Source organism: Anarrhichthys ocellatus, unplaced genomic scaffold, assembly GCF_004355925.1.
Source record: "Anarrhichthys ocellatus isolate YVR2014 unplaced genomic scaffold, GSC_Weel_1.0 scaffold73, whole genome shotgun sequence".
NCBI lineage: Eukaryota > Metazoa > Chordata > Actinopteri > Perciformes > Anarhichadidae > Anarrhichthys > Anarrhichthys ocellatus.
The window spans coordinates 1,124,222-1,145,753 of record NW_022280103.1 but is presented as its reverse complement, the minus strand read 5'-3'; the positions used below and the strand labels follow the sequence as shown (position 1 = coordinate 1,145,753).

Below are 21,532 nucleotides of genomic sequence, written 5' to 3'. Positions count from 1 at the left end.
ATAGAGCATTTGTTAGGCAGGTACGCTTGATTACACTTGGACTGAAACTGATCCAAAACTCTATTACTCTCCTCAAATGGATGTGTTGTTAGTGGGTAGTTATGCTTGGCTTCTCCGGCCAACGTGCTGTGTTGTTGTATCCCCGACAAAATCACTGTCAGTGAGGAGCCTCCTTATTACAGAAGATCACTCAACATGTGGGCTTGCTTCATGTTTCGTGCCACCTCGAATGAAGCTGTGTGTGTTTGCTGGCCAGTGACTTGACTTTGATGTACCATCAGGTGTTTGAGGGGGTCCCAACGTATATCACAACTGATCCAAAACAAGAGATTAAATAAAGAAATAGAAACACAAGTACAGACGGACAATTGACAAAAGAAAGACAAACCACATGCATTAAGTAATGAAATCATTGAAAACATTACAACCACAATGTAGCCAAAGGAGCCGATACATCAGCAGGAGAGCACGAGTTGATCACCAAATACAATCAGGTATAAAGAACAGATATTTACGTATAGTTTTAATAATAGCCTAAAGATATGATGATGATACACGACTTATGCAACTGTGCTAAGATGTAATAAAAATATACAGTGAGTTTTGAGCCAATAAAGCCATTTTCGACACAAAAAAATAGATTCAGCATCTGCTACTTCATCCAAGTCCAGTTGACCTTTAACTCCACTAGATAAGTGATGAACACATTTATTTCTCATGTACGCTAAGACAGAACATGGACCAATCAGCATCCCTTTTGATTGACAGATGGTTCATCCAATCACCTGCTAAATACTTTGTGAAAATGTCGGCCCTTTTTCAATGAAGGCTTCTCTGAGGTTTCTGAACCGTCTGGTGGGTCGGGTTAAAAAAGTTAGTTCACTTTGAAGAGTCCTTGTTGGAAATGTGTTCCTACACGTGCACTGATCCACCTCACAATTATCAGATGACCAGAAACTTACAATGAATGCTAATGTTGCTCATCACTCTTTGAACCGATGTTAAACTGAATCTATTTCAGCTCTTGTATGTTTTTGAGATACTTTTAAACTCTGCATTCAGTTTAGAAACAGGCTGGAAGTTTAAGAACAATGAGGTGGAAACGTAAGGACACAATGACAAGTGTTTCACTTAACTGCTCTTCAATCTGAGGAGCAAATCTTCTGCACTTGAAAAGGATAAACTACATTTTTGTGTGAAGCAAAACTCAAACCATTTCCCCCCTTACGGCATAAACCTTTTTATTTATATAAAAAAAAAGGAAAAGCGAGCCTTTTCAGTTCAGCACTGGAGCGATAATCATGTGTGCTCTAAAAACATTCTCCTAAAAAGACGTTTCAATCCATCCGCTGTCACGGAGGAGGAATAATGAACATAACCGCTGCATTCAGGATTAGGCCTGCCGACCGGCACAGCTGTGCGAGACACTTTGCTTAAAACATTTGCTTTTTTGCAGGTTGTTTATCCAGTTCTTCCCCGGTGTCAGAGGTGTGAGCAACAAAACTTTACAGTCTACAAACAGGAAGTGAAACAGTGTATAGTGAGGCCTCGTCTTTATTATCTCAACATCTCAAAATCCATTTTATTCATACTTTTTCTTTCACATATTCAAAAATGCTAAAAGCAATAAAGAGACAAAGATATCAGTACGATATCAGTACAAAAAGATTATTCAAGCATTCTGTTACAGAGACGTTGCAGACGAGTCAACGTGAAATCTCTCATCGGCACAAACAACCAAACATTCTGAATTATTGTTTCATGAAGCTTTTGAGGCTCCTCTGCTCAAAGCTCTACAGGAGACCGGTCCTGTGTGATTCATGGCATTCTGGTCTTACATGTTGGCCTGGACGTGGCTTCAGATGGATGTAGACATCTGTGTGTCATGTTCAATGCATTTCTTCAGCAACTTTGTGTTATGAGTTTATGTTTTATTGTCTACTCTGACTCCACTTCAGTACATAAAAGAGAACATACAGACAAAGGCGTTTCTATTCAATCATATTTTGAATGAGAGAGTTTGATCATTGACTTGTGCAAGAATCAGAATATTAGAGATGCTCACTGCTTCAGATGAGGCGATCAGAGGTTCCTGCTGTGACTTGGTTAAAACACGAACATCCAATGTAGAAAAAACAATGTGGTATAAAGACACCACGTGTGCTCTGTGTCGGTGTTTGCACTTCATCCAGCCCTCCATGTTGCTGAATGTTATCAGGGTTTCACAACTACACCCATCCGTACGCCGACGGGAGCAATTTGGGGTTCAGTGTCTAGCCGGAGGTCACATGGACAGGAGGAGCGGTTTCAGGTTCACTGTCAATGCCACGGAACACATCGTAGAAGTTGTCGAATAAATGAGATGTTGTGCCCAAAAATCATTTCCATTCCCAACAGCCCACGTCTGTTGGATTGGACCATTGTCCGGCCGACCTCTTGTTAAAACCAATGCTGTGGTCTAGCTATCGTTTTTGCTCAGGAACTTTCCTAAATGAGTGAAATGACCCAGAAGAATCTACGTGGCAGCCGTGATAAGAGCCGGTCCAACTCTCTAGACGCCAAGGAAAGGTGCTTTAATCCCTCCTCCCTTATATCCTTCAGTTCAGGGAACACTGGACCATCCTTCACCAAAGGAAATGAAATGATGTAAATCCCAAAATTCCTTGAGGCAGCAACATTTAAAGCGACGCACCATTTGTCTGTCAATAATACCCACGGTCAAGGAAAAGTTAAGAAAAGAGATAAGACGCCATTTTTTGATCTATCTGACTGCTGATCAAGTCTTAAAGCCGCACAGCATTCTGGTCTTTAGAGGAAAACAGTCACACAAAGGTCCCTGACTAGCTTCTACCAGGACTCACAGCTAGCTAGTGGAGCTCCAAGGACCATTGTTGTCAAACTATTGAATGAACTTTCACACTCCATTCACAGATAAGTACCTTGGAACCATCAACACCGTCTATGTGTTATAAACATACGGATGTGTTATAATCAGCTTACAGCTCTGTATGAATATACACGTAAAGGAGAATTGCTTTAGGAATTATATATCATTTGTCTCAATTAGGTCTTTAGAGAGTTTTTGGTGAAATATATTCGTGAAGAGTAAATGTTCATCACTCAGTTGTGTTAAAAGTACTTTTTTAGTCATCACAGATCTGACAATAAATGATCCCTGAATCATTTAACTGCCTGCTATGGCGGTAAGAATGGAGTATAGAATTTAGATAAACATGCTGTCACTGTCTGAATCTGCTTCATGTCTATTCTATAAGCAGGGAGACGGTGTCCTGTCCCTCGGACTCCTCTCTGTTCTTCCAATATGGTTTATAAAGTGCCGTCCTTTGGTTCTGCCCAAATCTATTTGCTGCTCAGCAACTATTGCTACTATGACAAAACCAAAACAAAAGAGCATTCCTGTAGCGCATGTTTGAATTTGCATCAGGAGGAATATAAATAGAATATTCTCTGGTCAATATGGCCGACATCTTCACATTCAAATTGCAACAACAGGGAAACGTTGTCCATCAACTTTGACTGCATTTGAGCATCATTGATGTGAACAGAGTCCACCTCCTCTGGTCCCACCGGGGTCCTGGTCTCTGTCCCGCAAGCGCAGCTTGATCCGGGACACCACGATGGAGCCACTTCTCTGGATTCTTAATTTAATCCATTTTATGTTCTTGCAACTGGATATTAGCCAGGAGCATGCTGGGTAGTGGAATAGCCTCAGGACTTAGCTGGGTTAGCTTAGCTTCCATCTCCACTCTCCTCCTGGGGCGGTCAAATCCACCGTCGGTGGTGTTTGGTCCTGCAGGTCTGGCTGGTGGGTCGGAAGATGCCGTGGACGGTGACCTCCTTACCGTTGTGGTTTCCTGATGTATGCGCCCACATGAGCAGGTTGCAGTATAGAACACCATGTTATAAAGCCTCCAGAATCATATCACTGTTGTAAACAAAGCCGTTGTTCCCCTTTAGAGCACCCAATGACCACTGAGAGTAACTGATAATCACATTATAATGCATTATTACAGTTATAAAAATGCATAAGAAAATGATTATAATGTAATACTTAAACTATGGGCATATAATACACTATGATCCCTGCAAAAACAAACAGTGCTATAAGCAGTTTAAGTATGTTTAATATGCATTTTATGATGATTTGTATCTACGATTCCTCCATCTATGGTTCAAATGCATACAATTAGTGACAATACTCCTTCAACTAGAGGTCTAGAGTTCACCACTCTTACTTGGTCAGTTGAGTACAACTTCCTGATAGAAAATTCCAATTAGTGGAGTGGAGCTGGAGACCTGGTTGCATTATTAGTTTGGGTTTCTACAGTTCCTGTATCCACCAAAAATAATGCACAACAAAGCAGCAGAGTAGAGCCAGAAGAGCCGCGAGCCTTCTTTTAGCTTTTGGCAAACCACTCGGTCGACTGTAAACACCAGAATGTGGATATTTGGATCTCAGTGTTGGTTTTAGTGATGCACAATCGTCACTGGAATGGTGGGCTGGGATGTACTTCTTTGGCCAGACAGACAGACAGAAAGAAAGAAAGAGAGAGAGCGCTTGTTTTTCGTACATGATGCATGTGTGAGTGAGTGGGCATCGGTTCAGAGTCTATATTTGGATGTGTTGGAGAGACAACAGAGAGTCTGCTGTGGAGACGTCTCCACACTTTAAGAGGCGTCTTCCCCATCTCTCTGCTCGCCGGGCTCCACTCTCTGAGACAGAAGGAAGGACTCCCACACAGCCAGGCACTGGAAAAGAAGACGCATCATCATCATCAGCATCATCATCACAGAGGTTTTCGGATCACCAATATTAGAAATCTATAGAGTCGTTGTGAGACTCTATAGAGGCATTAACCAAACACGTGGTACAGAACGGGTTAAGTTGCGCCCATCATCATGAAACAACAACAGAGGCTCCATATATATCGTATATAAGAAGTGGACGTAGTCATCATGACGTCACCCATTGGTTTGTGGACCGATGGTTTTTTTTTTAACCAATGAACAGAAGTGAGCATATTTGCAATGTGGAGGATTGACGTAGAGACGCCGTGTAGAGAGAAGTAGAGTCATTTTCTCATAGACTTCTATACAACCAGAGGAGTCGCTCCCTGGTGGTCAGTAGAGAGAATGCAGCTTTAAGACACTTCATCGGCTTCACTCGGCAGAACCCGGAGGTTACTGCCTGCTCCGTAGTCAAAACCAAGACGGTAAACTTTATAATTCCTTTCCATCTTGACCAAGACAGCGCATACCAGATCTAAAACTTCCGTTCTTAACTTTCACAATAAGAGCTCTCGAAGTATAATATTCTCAGGCAAGTATTTCGCATTTTTGTGTCATTTATTCGTCGCGTCCCCGGTGTGTAAGGCCTTAAGTCAAATTTAGATTTTCTTCTTCTAGACCAGAGCCTCATTAGCATAAGATGCTTGTTGACTTTGTTCGTAGTTATTTGTTATATGTTGTCTTGCATTTACTTGACATCACATTTTAAGTTGAAGATGAAAAGCTTTGTAAACTTTCACAAGTGAGAATCATCATGGCTATTATCTGCGTGATAATCATCTTCTTCACTACCGTTCCACTTTAAACATCATGGTTCTCATCAGAGCTCTAAAGCGGCGGTCAGCTGAAGAGCTTTTCCAAACATCTCTCCCCTTTCCCTTTTGAACTGCCTCGCTCTTCTTTCCTTCCTCGCCATCTCATCAGTGAAAGCACGTTATTGCACCGACAGAGGCACTAAGAGAGCCCCATTGTGAGGATGCAAGTGTGGACGTGTGTGAGTGTGTGTTGCAGAAGACTTGCCAAAGCGAATTACATTTTTATGGCATAAAAGCAGTTATCTAGAAAGCAGAGGCAGGAAGTCATGCAGCCAGAAAGTGAAAATAACAAGCACACACCAACAGGCACAGAGCCTCTCCAAAGCTGATCTATGAACTGGGGTTCCACTCTGTCAGCACACATCAATAAAGCACAGTCAGCTTTTTTCAAAGGTAATAGCAGTTTGTTTTGAGGCAGTAATTAACATTTAACAGCCAAGTTATTTCAATAGCACCCACAGCACCTTGGTAGCACTGTGGCAGTGCAGGCTGGTGCTGGAGGCAGAAATGTCATTCATTGGTCAAGTTAATCCACAATTGACCCTTTGAGTCGCGCCCCTTTAGGCTCTGTGCTCCAATAACAATTGAGTAAGATCGGAGCCCGGCAGAACCTCAGTCAAGTTTCCCTTTTCCGTCTGTTTAAAGTTATAACAAGTCACATTACATTGGTGTCACAATGTTCACAGACGATCCCTTTAGGGAAGCTCTCATTTACCAACAGCAGGGTCTGACAGTCTGCACCACTCAGTCCTGGCTCCCCTGGGCCTCCCTTTTCTCCAGCAGGCCTTGGCCTCCCACAGCATGGTGTTGGTTTTGGCTTCCAGACAGGACTGGAGCTAACCGACTGCACTCCCTGAAGAAACTATGAATTAAATTTTGGTTTCCAGAGAGAAGCAGACAGAAGGGTCTATGTACGGTGTTTGAGGGACGTATCCGGGATGTGAAACTGATTCAGCGGCTAAAAGATAAGAGATAGAATCTAAAGCCTACGGATCACAGTGTAAACGAGTATCACTATTACCCAACATCTAACCATGGCTTGCTCCAAATGCATCCAAGACCTGATACAATCGCATGAGAGTCTATGGAGCAGAGTCGGATGATTGACGGACGCTGATCGGTTACTGGCCAGTCTGCACCGAGGGGCGGGACTTAGCGAGGGGTTAATTGTCGTCTTTGCAGCAGAACTGGTTCTTTTGGCTTGAGAAGAAAGATCTACCACAAAGTGTTTCTAACAAAGCAGACCGAATGTGGAACTAAACTTTAAGGAAGACTACAGAGAAAGCCAAGGGACATGGAGACGGTACAGTAGCACATTAATGTGACAACAGAAAGTGCTGGTAGAAAAGTAAAAAGGATTCATTCATTTCCAGTTTAGTCTGGCAGGTGGAGTCTCTGGATTTCAATCAGCTCTCTGGATAAGCAATATGCATTTTCTATATCGTGTCCCACCGAGCATTTTTACATCAAATGATATCTAATTTCTGTCTGATGAGCATTTTTGATAACTAATTTTGCACTCTTGGCATATAAACACATGCATCCAATTAAATGTGATTTGAGACAACTAGCTTACCCCTCCCTTCATTTGAAACTACACTTGGCTATTAGCTCGTTGGTTGTGGTAGCTTGATTAGCTAAACTGCCTAATATTTAAGTGCAAATATCAAGCATGTTTGGCGAGAGGGGAATCTTTCTTTACACTAAGTACCACTAAGCAAGCCTTGGGATTGTCTCAACTTGACTATTGCCGGGCAATCTGGTTAAGCGCTGCAAATAAAGAGCTAAAGAAGCTGCAGCTAGAGCAGCTCGTCTCACACCGTCCTGTAATTTGATTCAGGAATATGTGTTTCAAAACAAAACTGCCTGTACTCAAAAATAACTTTATTTACAGAACAGACGCAAACGTGAAACAATCCAGGCTCATTCAGCTACATGTTAATACACACACACACACACACACACACACACACACACACACACACACACACACACACACACACACACACACACACACACACACACACGGTGTAGCAGACAAACCTAGCTCTAATTACAGGGTTCATTAGGAAAGCCGGCCTGAACAGCTGACTGCTGTCCTCAACAGGTAAACACAGAGAACCAGGCCAAACACACACAGATGGCATGGCGACACACTGCCACCTCTCTTACACACACAAAGTAGAGTGGCAGAATTCAGTCACTTACTTGAAGTCAAGGCCTACTATGCGTGAGCTTTTTGTCCATTACAGACTCGAAGCAGCTACCATTACGGGGTTCAAACTATGCAGCGTGAACTCTCTCTCTCTGATCTCTCAGTCAACTCTGTGTCTTTGTAGTATCACTGCAATGAATCGTACAAACAGGGAAAAGGCTTTTAGACAGACTCTTCTCAAAGGCATTGACGAGGTGGCCCTTGGTTGTTCACATGAAAAGTAGTTCCAGGAAGAATCAGCTGAAGAGAGAATTTCAAACACCTTAAAAAAACAGTACTTGTGGACTCATGACACTTTTTTTGGAGGGAAAAAAAAATGTGTGGAGGAAGCTTCAAAGTGGGAGACAGAGGAATTGTGCTGCTTTAAACACAAAAGTCTAAGCTACATACTTGACGCGCTACTCCGGTCACGGCAGAGTCCTCACTTAATCGCTCACTCGACCCATTCGGTAGTTTGAGCTAGACACAGAGCAATCGGACTGACATATGGACACATATGGTGTAAATGTAAGCAGGTTGAATCATATCTGGATACAAGGTGTATTTTAATGCAGGCTGTAGAGGGACGTCAATGTTTCCTATAACTAGGTCTTCTATCTTCGTTATAATGATTTCTTCTGGAGAACATTGATTTCTCTGCCATGTATATGAAAAACGTAACGTGTTTTCAAAATATAAAAAAAGTGGTAAATGTTGAAAAAAAAAGGCGGTAGTCATCATTATGGACCTTTGCTTGCTTTTCGAGGTGAGGTAAGAATGCGAGGAGAGCAGAGGACAATGCTGTGTTATGGGGGACTGCCCATGATTCCGAAATCCCCAAATGTCCGAAAAAAGTCCCATTGGTCCGAAAGCCCATTTGTCCCACAGCCTGAAAACAAATGCTCACTGCTCCGAGAATGCACACTCTCCCTTCAACAAACAGAAATACATGGCTAATTATTATATAACACGGCTTTATGTCTTTACCTTCACTATTGTTTTTCATACCGTGGTGAAGGTATGACCTGCCTTTCTCTTCCTCCAATCGGCCAGTCGCCATTTGCCTTTGTTGGTTGGGTTGGTCAAGTTATGGCATGACGTGAAATTGGTTAGGGTAAGAATATCAGGGAAAGCCAATCAGAGGCAGCGAAAGGCGGGTCGAGAAGGTCCGATGATGTCATTCTGTATAATAGTTAGCCATGTGCTTCGGCTTGGTGCATGGAGAGTTTGTATTTTTGGAGCAATGGTACATATTTCGGACTATTGGGGTTTCGGAATAACTGGCTGTGGGAACTCCGGCGTGGCACTGTTTTATGCAGCTGCTTGTATTTCAGTTGTGGTCAGTAGCTTAGCTCGCTCACTGACTCATGGCCACTCGCTGGTTTGGAAAAGTTGCACGTGAAATGCATTTCCGCTTACGTAGATGTTGTATATGGATTTGTAAACGCAAAAGCATTTACACTTGCGTTCAATGTGGTCGCAAAGGGACCCAGACCACCGCTGGAGGTGGTCTGGCCGATCAGATCACAATCAGTCTTCAATGCTTTTTGGGTTTCATTTCACATTTGTTACTTTTAAGGTCAAATAATATAAAAGCCAATCAATAAACTGCCACATTAGAGTTAAGACAATTAGAAATACATTGTCAATTATAACCTTATCCGAAAAATTGTACAATGCGTGTCGAACTAAAAAAATAAATTAAAACAACTGTCAAAAACTAAGATTTCAAGTTGAATCCAGCTATTATTTGTTTTAGTGTGCCATGCTTGTGTAAATGTTGAAGGGAGGGATTTTTCATCTCACAAGTCGATCATTTTAAAAGATACTTCAGAATCTAAATCCTCATTCTGCAACACACGGGCACAGCTGTTGACACCATCAGTCCAAACACACCAACACTGCCCTACAACAGCAATTCCAATTCTATGAAGACAGTAAAAATAATCCTGATATGTAAGCAAGTTCCTTAAATTTACATCAGTCCCTGTTGCTATGAGGTAACCATGGCAACACTGACAATACTCTGCCGCTGCTATTCACGGCTAATAGAGTCACAGCACTCAGCTCATCACTAACCTGCATCTGAATGATGATCGCTGCATCCGTAATCACTGCTGGATTTGAGGAACAGTACAATGACATATTTAGGAAGCTAACAGTTGAGAACTTTAAGTTTGGTTAAAAAGGTTTGAATCAATTATGCGGTGTCCTAAATAATGTACTTAACTAATTAATTTTCTCTATTTAGCTGGTTGATCTGGACTTACGTTTGAGTTTGATGCATGACAACAAGCATTGTGTCAAGTGTGTTTCTGATGCTAATGATAGTCTACTTTAAGACAATACCAATTTGCAGATTGTGTCAGAGGAATAACTGCATGTAGCTGTGTTAATAGAACCTCAAAATATTGATGCATCCTCATTCTGCTACGCCCACACAGCAATCACTGCATGTTTTAGAGCTAATATACTGTACAGGCCGGTGTCTATCAATATATCACAGCAGCAGTTGGTTGTTATTCCTCAATTAACAGATCAAAGTTCCCAAGCAGGCAGCAGGTTTGTCACATCCATACATAACATGAAGGTAATCGCCTCTCCAGTCTGTGGTGTACCACTAAATGAGTCTGTCCTCCATCGTCCATCAGTGATCTTCTTTCAAATGATCTAATGCAGTGAATAAAGCATCTGAATGGCAGCACACTGACTGGCAGAGAATCAGGGTTTATGCATGAGGATTCACCGTTCCCCTTTCTCCCCTTTCTCCCAGCACTGAACGCTTAAGAAACACTCCAGACACGCTGCAATTTCATTAAAGTCTTGACGTATACCACCAACCGCACCTTAAAAGAACATTTTTTGTTAACGCGCTTATTGACTTCTTGCCGATGGTGAGATGAGAAGATGTAAACCACTATGTCTGTGAGTTAGAACACAATTAGCTTAGCATAATGATGGGAAGTAGAGGGGAACAGTTAGGTCTGTTCGTCAATCACCATTTGTATTCTTTATTCTACGCAGTCTAGGGCTGCAAATATCCAGTTTTCATTGTCAATCTGCTGATAATGCATTCTTTGTTGTTGTAAATTTTACTTAAAAGAAGTTGTACTTGGCAATAAGCCATTTCTGATTCTGATATGACTGAAAACCAGCAAATCCTCACATAACTTGATCAACACATCAATAACCAATCATCCCTTAGAGAAACTAACAAATTACATTCAAGTAGTATATCTGCATTTATAAAAAGGCTGTTTTTTTGGGAGAGATTTTTCAAAATGTACTCACTCGGCTCACTGAGTATGTCAGGGTGAACATGGTTCCCCACCCTCTTATGTTTAACTTTATCAGGGTTTTTTCCCAAAATGTGTATTGTTCATTCTTCTAAAATACTGGATGACCTACTTCATTGGCCCCTTCTGTCTCCAGCCATCTCATCGTTATGCCACAACACTGGTAAGAAGAAGGGCAGTATACTATGTGTGTGGGTAAGCAGAGGTCTGAAGGTACTATAAGGTCAGGGGTGCAATAAATGCAAATCTGAAATAGCATCTACGCACACCCACGGGGAGTTCATGCCGAGTTTAAACAGCTCACTGTGTTCCTTTAACACTTTCTTTTGTAAATCCTGGTGCGCTCTTTGGTTTCCGCTGAATCATCGGATCTCCCCGTGACTACAGGGCAGTCATCAACCCCATGAAGCCACCACCCACTCATGCTAGGTGGAGATACAAAACAAACTCTGCACAGCAAAAGCACTGAGTGATCGACTGCTGCTGATTCTGAGGGGCCGATATACCAGACAGAACGGATGAAATCTCTGTAGAAATCTGTAGACTTTTGATATTGGAAGTGTTCTGTTTTCTGTTTGTAGACCGAGTAGCATTGATCAATCACGTTATAGCAGGCTTTGGTTGAATGCAGGTAAACAGTCCGTGTGGAGAGAAAGAAAGGCGGGACACATTGGCAGACATGTAATCTTGGAGCCCACCGGCTATCGTCTGATGATGATTTAGCTTTTTAATGGTTTTAAATTAGCTGGTAAACTGGTTACTTGTGAAATAATCTGGTCGTACACGTCTTCTACGATTTTAGATCACATGTTCCATGTTTTTAGGGCAAATAATATAAGAGCCAATCAGTCAACTGCCACATTAGAGTGTAGAAAATCTGAAATGCTTGTTTAATTATAACCTTATCTGAAAAATGTTTCAATGCGTTGTCAGTCTAACGTTTATATTTCCTGACCAGAGACCACCAACACACATGGCAATCAGTGTGTATACGAGCTAAATAGATAACCTAAATAAGAGGCTTTACAGCTCTCTAAACCCCTGGATGGAAACGTGCCTAACTGGCATTTCCTTTTTGGGACATTTCAAAAGTTTGCTTACGATTGCAATTGAATGAAAACTCAACTATTGAGACATCGGTCTGCGTGAGGGGCCTTCATGTGCACGGAGGTCGAGTTTGAAGTGATGCTGTTGATGCTTCGCTGTTGATAATGGAGCAATGGGGTCAGATGGAGTGGAAGCCGTTGTCAGGGCGTTGATTTAAAACTCTCCATGTACGAGTTTGCTACAATGGGGGGAGTGGTAACCCTATGGCCTAACCCTAACCCTATAACCCTAACCCTATGGCTATGTAAGGTAACGGTAAGTTTGTCCTGTCACTCATTTCGCTCCCTGTCCTCCCCTGCCTGCTCCTGTCACTCTGTGTTCATGGAGCATGTATGTCTTATGGGAATAACTGTCAGAAGGACTAAACAGTCAAAAGTGATGACTTTTGAAGCATCGAGAAATGTCTACATCCCTCAAGATGTCGTGACTGAAGTTCTCTGTTGACAGAAGTGCTGCAAATAACCATTTTCATTATCCAGTAATGTCTTGATTATTTTGTTGATTCATTTTTACAAAGACGAGTCTATAAAATGACAGAAAAGGGAAGAATTCTGAGTGAAATCTACTAAATCCTCACATTTCACAAGATGGATCAAGCCAATGTTTCAAGTCTACTTGACATTGGTCACAAATCAGCTTTCCTACTTAAAACACTCTGCCCCCTACACTTTACCATTTTCCTCGATCACCCCATCTACCTTCATTCATCCTTGCTCTCCATCTCCTAGTTCTCTATCTTCTTGTCCTCTCCTACAGTCCACCTAGGCGGCATCAAACCCTCCCAGGTGCAGGCGTCTTATTAGACCCTTATAGTGCTTGACTCTAATAAATCATTCACAGGCCCCGTGGCTACACTAGCCCACACCTGCACCTGAATAACAATATGAGCACAGAGCAAAGAGCGATCTCATCCTTTGGCCAACTCTCAGTAGAGAGTTATTGTTTGCTCGCTGTGTGCGATGAAATCTAAGGAGAATAAAAGGGTTGAATGCATTTTAAATTGCAACTGGTTTACCGTGTGCCAAATGAGTCACTGGGATTAACTAAATTATTGTGGTTATCCATCGTTTTCAAAAAACAGTCTGAAATCCTATCTGGACAGGAAGAGCATTCTAAATTTGAAGTGTGGGTGTAAAAATATGAATTGCTCCTTGGTAACTAGACTCATACTTTTGGATGGCACCTAAAGGATGCATCATATTCCTCAGCTCACAAGTTTTTAATTGGGTTATAGGAGGACAGCCCATTACTTCATATCTTAGACCACAGGTTTTCAATGTCTGACACTGTCGTTCCACCATCAGGCAATTTATTCATTCCCATGATGCTTAGGGAGCTATAAAGGAAGCATAATGTTGCCACAGAGCTGTGGGCTACAAAAAGCATACCGAATTCCAATGGATGCTCAGGCAACCATCACTGAATTGAACTGAAACTGTCTTTTAATTTGCAATAGACATTGGAGGTACCCTCAGAAATTGTCACACTGATTAACTTATAAAGGTGTGTGTATATGTGTGTCTGTGTGTACACATGTGACTCAGAGAAAGAGTACTATGTTTGATGCATATGGCAGGTTAAGGCCTGGAGAGAGAATCCAGTCAGCTAAACACATGCGGTAACTGCTGTTACTGCCAGTGTACGGCGATAGTTGTAGGCAATTTGTACAATAGCATGTGCAATTTGGTTGTAACTCATGGCTATCAAATTGTTGTGGCAACTACAGCTTGTTCTAACATATGGATGTTTGGAGCCTTCATTCATTTACATTGTACATTACGTTACCTCACAGCTGGAAGGTGCAGGTTTTGAATCAACCATTCTTTCTGTGTGGCCTTTGCATCTTCTCCCCTCTGTCGGTGCAAGTTCCCTCTTGTTGAATCACTTCTAACATGGTTCCGTTTGTAATACAAACAGTGGTGACCGCAGAGACGGACATCATTCATACTGTGCGGTCGGCATGTAATGTGTCTGCGGTCATATAAATAAACCCTCTTGGACATGGGCAGATGACATCATTTCAGATATACGCACATTAATGTCTTTGCAGACATAGAAAGTATGATTAGAGCTTTAGCCCTGTAGTGGATTGGGGACTTGTCGAGGCTGTCACTCTCAACCCCCGACCAGTGGGACTCCACAGACTCCAGCCCCCCCATCACCCTGCAGGATGCATAATGATTCATCATTAAATGTTACCGCCCGCGACTTAGGAAGCTAGGCTGTTGGAACTGGCAGTTGGATAACATTGACCATTAACATTTCTCTGGTTGGAGTTATGCAGCGTTCCGTGCAGCGGTTATATTACAATTTGATACCCGGCTTGGATGCAGCTGAGATGTGCAGCTTGTATCCATGCAGATCTCAGATACGGCTGGTCAAAGAGAAGTGATGCTACCTCGGGTCGGACTCATTCGTCCCTGTAAACAGCCCCAAGTATTTTAAAATCCATCTTAGTGTACGCAAAGGTTAGGTGAACTTAATCAAATCGTGTTAATGAGACATATTTCTCAGTTCTGCGCACACTATTTACTCATTCCTACAAAATAAATAGTATAGGCCTACAGTGATATGCCAAATCTTCTTTCATTACACACCACACCGACTCAAACTGATTATAGAGTTGACGATACAGGAATTGCTGCTTTTCATATGCTAAACCTCTGAATACATTTGGAAAAAACAGGTATTATCCAGATGGAAAAAATCCCCAGAGGACCCACAAGTGTTCCAAAAACAGCAGGTATTTGGGGCTGTAATTAATACTTGGGGCAAGAAGGCCAAAAAACACACACACATGCACGCGTGTGTGTGCTCTGGATAGATTTGAAATCATTGAATATGCAATATGAAAATCATCCTACCAACCATACAGACTAAGGCTTGGAATGAGAACTCTGAGGTGTTCTCACCAAAGATGGGGCACAATAGCATTGATTTTAGGGGCTAACAGATTGGCTCAATGAAAACAGCCAACCTCCCATCAAAAATATATCTATTCAGTGCCTTAATAGGGTATAGACCTGCTTTGGACAAGGTGTGAAATCTGCCCGTACTTCTACACAATATTTGTCTTTATAGATTTATGCAAGTCCAACAGAAGTCACAAAATGAATCCCTCACGTCGAAGTGATTTGATTTGAACCCCTTGTTCACAGATGTAGACTCAGAGTAGAACGTTTTCTCTTGTCTCCCACAAGTCTGAAGCTTACTGATGAGTTTGTGTTCAGCATAGCCTGTAAATAAAGATGGACATTAAAGCTTTCCAATAGAGCAGCCAAAACATCTTGATCGCCCCCTGGTGGCTGGTAGAAGTATAGGTCATAAACCTCATCCCTTCTATGTTAGTAGATGGGGCATGGGACAAATTTAAAAAATGTAAAATACACATCAAATAAACTTTACCCCAAGACGTTTTTGTGATTTGAAAGTAGTTCTTATCACGCCGATGTATGGTCAAGTTTTCATTTATCTAATTAGTTATTTGATGCTCTAAAAACGGGATGTGACGTCATGATTAACAGCTGCTCTAAGTGTGTTCATGTACGCAGTGTAGGAACATCAAGTTTCCATTACCTTCATACATACAAACTAACTGTATATAAAAGGTCTTTATAAATACAATCTATGGGTCATACAGTCACTGGCTTGTGTCGCTAGCTACATTTCCACTGACTTAATAAGGTTAGCCAGCACTGTAGGACCATCGTGTGTGTTGTGTGGTGCTAACGCAGCAGCTAGCTGGCTCTCAGGCTAACACACTTTTGAGTCTGGAGTCACCGCGCGTGGTGCAAAGCTATTTGGAGGTTGCATTCACAATGCATGGCATCCTGCCATGACTGAAGATTTTGAGTCTATACGTGTGAAAGAGGGCTGAGGACCAAACCTTCTAAACAGACTGACGTTAGCATTGCGGTCAAGTTTTGTTCAATGAGCTGAGCTAGCCTGAGCAGCTAATAAGCTATCTAGTCTGCAAGATAATTTGAGCTGCATTTGAATTTCAGTTGGACTACACATACTCTGTATTTATCCTTTATAAAGGCAATGCCAAAGCAGGGGGGTTAGCATGTTACCATTAACTGCTGAGAGTTTATCACCTACATGAATTATTGTAATGGAGTTTCTGTCTTTGTCCGAGCGGTTTTCTTGCAGAGGCCACTGCTGCATTATAAATGTCTTGTTAGCACTGTGTTCTCTACAAGTGAGTGGCCGAGCTGTGTCAACCTGATGTACCGACTTGGCGGTGCAAGCATCTAATAATCAATATGGACTCTGTACTTTGTGTTTTAATTTGTTTGGTTGTTTTATTTTTTTCTCTCTGAAGGCTGGATTGATTAACAGTCTGTGCTCGTTGGCAGAGCATTATTACAGTAACTGAACAAACTTAGGTTATGTTTGATCTGATACTTAGATAGAATTTGAAGATGCCAATCCTCAAGTCCTGCTATGCAAAATACCAGTAGAGAAGCTGTCATCCTGGTCTGGTTTTCTGGACCTTTATGCCGATTCCCACCACAGACCAGTTGGCCTTTCAGCACTGAAGTCTTGGATTGTTGGTCCAATTGACAACGGAAACCCTTCTCACACACAGAGGAAGAGAGTGCGGTGCACTATTTGCCGTTTGCTGTCCATATTTCTATATATTAAAAAGTGGTTGCCTCTGAACCAAAGGCCAAGACTTGGTTGCCAATTGCAACCATGATACCCTTACTGTCGAGCCATGTTACCACCCACACACACACACACTAAATGCAGAGGAACAAATGGCAAACAGGACCAGCACAAAGGCACTGAACCATTACAGCCGGTCATGGTGAGTTCAAGCATCCTTTCATAACATCCTATTTCTGGTGGATTCCTCAAGTCAATTGATGGCGACGGAAAGGATGAAATGCGGTACCAAGCCAGTAACTACGTAGCTACGCTGGCAACGTGGCTTTCGAATGTGGAAGCAGGAGAAATGGAGGTCCAACATTATGCCCTTTCAACAATGGCGCTGACAAGTCACAGTGTAGAAATACACACCACATGAACTCGCTGTGACGGAGGATGCTGGTAGACATTGCAATGTTCCGTTCGCAGTCATGGTTTCTGTCCACAGACTGTGGTTCTCCTCCATGTTGTCCTCAGGACGGATTCTGCTCAGCACTTCCGTCAGTCTGGATTTCACATCGTCGGGGTTTGTAAAAAGTGACGCAAAAGACAACTTGAAATCAGATTAGAGTGGCCAGATTAAAATGGACAACACGGATTTGGGCTGGCAGTCTGAGCAAGGCCAGAGACTCCATCTTTGGAATAGTTTTTAGTTGATAGTTTTTCTTCCATTATTATTATTATTATTATTATGTTATTCATCAAAGAATGGGAAGCCATTCATGCAGCACATATATCTGCTCTTAACTTCTGAATGATCAAAATACCAACCTTTGAGAATCATTAACATTTCATTTCTGGAATCTTCAGAAGTACGAGCTAAACGTGTCTGTGGTAGAACTCATAAATATGCTGAGAGCATTAGCCTCATTTGTTTGTATTGCTGTGGATGTCCATGATCGTTCATGGTGTCCATGACGGTTGATCAGGCACAGGCAATGATACAAAGCTCAGTTTCTAACAAAATACTTTTGCCTGTATTTGAAAGGCTTTCACATTCAGAAGCCAAGAGCCCTTCTGGCTGCTTCTATATACGCATTTTCACATGCACAGTCCGACATGTGCACACACACCAGTTTGCTTGCTGGGGGCAAGGACACACACACACACACACACTAAATTATTATTAAGTCTACCCAAATGCCATTATGTTCTGATGCATTACCAGCACTAGAAACCCTGAAACAAGAAAGGCTGCCTGAACGAATACGCTTCTATTTTGGCCTCTCACAGAATCAAAGTAGATACAAAACATGTCTGTTTTACATAGCATGGCCAAGAGTACACGGACAGTCACACAAGGTATAAGTGGATACCTGAACATTCCAGACATGAAGTACATCACAAAGGGGTTGGATATGGTTGTGGTCAGGTCACTGTGCAGGCCAGTCAATTTCTTTCACAACAAAGTGGGTAAAACATTTCTTCAAGCACACTTTCATCCAAAATGTCATTTAGATTTTGCCATTTCAGATTCAGATTCAGCTCTAACTGTTCATCTTAAATGTTGATGTCTGAGGAGGTGAAACATTAAGTCAATGTGGATTTTCCAAGGATTTTTTCTTGGCCTCAATGTCTTTGGGTTTTTGACGGTTGGTCAGAAAAAAAGAAGACATAAATATGTTACTTTGGGCTCTGGGACATAGTGAGACATTAACACATGTCTAATTAGCGTTTTTCATAATCAGCAGATTTGAAAAGTCCTTTAACAGCTTTCCCAGGAATTACAATGTTGTACAAAGCTGGCAACACTTTTTTCAGGCCGGCTGTCTGAGGAGGAATAAAACGTAACGCGCCGCTACCCTCTGCTGGCAGAGCTCCGGCCTTCACCACCAGAATACATCAAACAGAAGCATATTTATGTCCTCGCTGCTTTCTAAGACTCCAGCGTGACTAACAAAACCTAAAAAAAAGAGTAAATGATGAGTACCGTAACAGCTTCATTGTCTCATTCTCCTCCTGCTGTAATGCTCTCCATCTAGCTCCATTGTTCTTTTTCAATGTCTTAATTCCCCCACTGTCTCCACCGGCCTGCCTGCTCCTTAATCTGGATAGCGGATTGTCCCTTCCACATTTTGTTCCTGTTTCACTATGTATGCATCCATCCTCTCTCAGGTAAATCCTCTCCCTCTGAGATTGAAACCAGGAAGGTTTTTGGTTCCGTTATTTTGTGCTGATTCCCAATAAAACCATCAGTCAGTGTTCAATCAAAAACACGTTTACAGAGAAATAGCACAACTTGCTCTCAGAGTTTGACAAACTTCTGCTCAAAGTCCACTTTGCAGCTATTCTGGGGCTTTTCACTGCATCTCATGGTCTTCATCAGCAGATGGCGTTGGCTCAGCTGTCATCACATGACCATATTAACGGGTGGTCTTTCATGCCTCTGTTCAAACATGATCTTTGGTGCTGGATGTGAACTCCATGAGAACAAACTCACTAAACTGATCTCCATGACAGCAGAGCAAACCTCCCCAGCTGATGATGACCATGAGATGTGGTGGAAAGCTAGGATGTGGACTTTGAGTTCAAATCTTGAATAAACAAAAAAAATATAATGACAATCACAAATTACATACGAGTATATTAAATTACTGAACACTATAGGGATAGTATATTAGGATTGGGTGGGTGTATGAAAAGAGAGGGAGCGGTGAACAGGGGGAAGTGATTGCCCACGTGAAAGGACAACAACTCTGAACTCGAACATATCCAACCTTCCACTAGGAAATGTACAATGGAGCGCCACTGAAAGTCAGAGGTTCAACTTGTAAATTTGGGGCAAATTGACCGACCGTGACATTACATTACAGTCATTTAGCAGACGCTTTTATCCAAAGGGACTTACAATAAGTGTATTCAACATAGGTATTCAAGAGAACTACTAGTCACCAGAAGGCATAAGTGCATCTCCTTTTTTAAACAAGCATCTAAGGCCATTGGTAGGCCTGACAGAGGCATTCGCAAGTGACCATACTTTCTTGCAACATTGGTTGCAAGAAAGCCAAGATGGCGACGGCAGTAATCCAAGATGGCGACGGTCAAATCGCAGATCGAGGCTTCACAGCAGTCCACAAACCAATGAGTGACATACCGACAACTACTTCAACTTTTAACATACAGTCTATGTTCTGAATGTATATTGATTCATGTGTCGTTTCTCCTCCTCTGTTCCGTTTATATATGCAAGGAGGCTGCAACCGCTGAGAGGTCACTTGTGTGTGCACTTTGTCATGGTCAGCCACCTGTTTTTTGGTTTACGTTTGGCGTCGTGCACCTGAAACGTTTGGAGGTCCAAAGTTGGAAATTTCAACTGGGAAATTCCGAGGTCCGACTTTGAGTGAAACACAGCATTACTCATCACTGTCAACTTAGACGCTGTGTACCACACAGTCTTCTAGCACCTCCAACACTCCATGCTGATGTGTCACCTTTCTTCCCACATTCATAAGAAACCATTCCATTGATGTGTGAAGACTGATGATGGGCTTCTATAATTAGGAATTGGCTCCAGATGGAGCCCATCCTAACAGCTCATGTGTGCCAAATCAATAGACTCTTGGCTTCATTAAGCCTTGTCTACCCTGAATCATTTCCCTTTAAGTTTTAGAGCAGAGTTTTACAGTGCGATTCCATCTATAAACCGTTTTCTCTGGTCTCCATCGCCAGCTCACCTGCTCGTAGCAATCCACGTTCTTCTCAGCGGTGGATAGAAAGGCTGATTTGAGGTCAGATCTCATGCCGTTCTGCCAGCGGGACCAGTCTCCCTTCAAGGCGTTGTTGGACAGCTCCACGCGGTCCGCCAGTCCATCCACCTCATCCTGCAGCTGTGAAAAACATGAACCAAAAAACTGAACACTTTAAAGAACAAACGTCACAGTCTAACAAATGCATTATCTGTTTAGTAAAAATAATGTTACCAGAATAAACATAGTATATTGTCGGTTATTCAGAAATGGGAAAGCAATTGATTGTTCTGCTGGTCAAACTTCCGTCTGTTAGCTATTGAGTCCAAGTTTAAGGGGTTGTATAGAAGTCTATGAGACAATGACTCTACTTCTCTCTTGATTTATTACCTCAGTAAACATTGTAAACATGAGTTTATGGTCTCAATCTCTAGTTTCAAATACAGCATGATGTTCATTTAGTACATTATGGTCCATTTAGAGTCAAACAGACCATAAAGCAGGGTAGGCTTTAGGGTGGGCCTACTGTGATTGACAGGTCGCTGCCGCTACCAGAGCATTATTTGGCGCCTCTACGTCACTCCTCCGTGTTCAAAATATGGTAACTTACTTTCATTGGTTGCCAAAAAAACAACATGGCCACAGCCGTATTCCAAGATGGCGTCGGCTAAATTGCCAAACTCGAGGCTTCTAAACGGCAGTCCACAAACCAATGAATGACGTTAAGACAGTGGTGGGCCGTCAGGGCCTGCAAAGCCTTCTCTGCTGGCCTAAAGAGAATCAAAAAGTTATATCTATTTTATAATTTAATAATTGTTCTTAAATACACTACATGTATTATAATTTATAAAAATATTTCCCCCATTATCTTATTTTCTCATTTCACAGCTCCCGTCTTCCTCAGTTGCTCTGCTTCCAGTGCAGCTTATTTTAAGTAGAGCTTTTATCCAATCAGATCTCACCTCTGTGTCT

At 42.1% G+C, this 21,532-nt stretch overlaps 1 protein-coding gene across 1 annotated transcript in view; it reads right to left on the bottom strand.

The window, feature by feature from the left end:
* Positions 1-1,224: 1,224 nt before the first annotated feature.
* Positions 1,225-21,532, bottom strand: part of snx7 (sorting nexin 7) — a 36,955-nt gene continuing 16,647 nt past the window's right edge. The window contains exons 8-9 of the mRNA XM_031873670.1: positions 20,549-20,701; positions 1,225-4,770 (exon numbers count right to left, since the gene is read on the bottom strand). Of these exons, the coding sequence (XP_031729530.1) occupies positions 4,690-4,770; positions 20,549-20,701 (234 nt within the window). The 3' untranslated portion in view covers positions 1,225-4,689. The remainder of the gene's footprint in view (positions 4,771-20,548; positions 20,702-21,532) is intronic.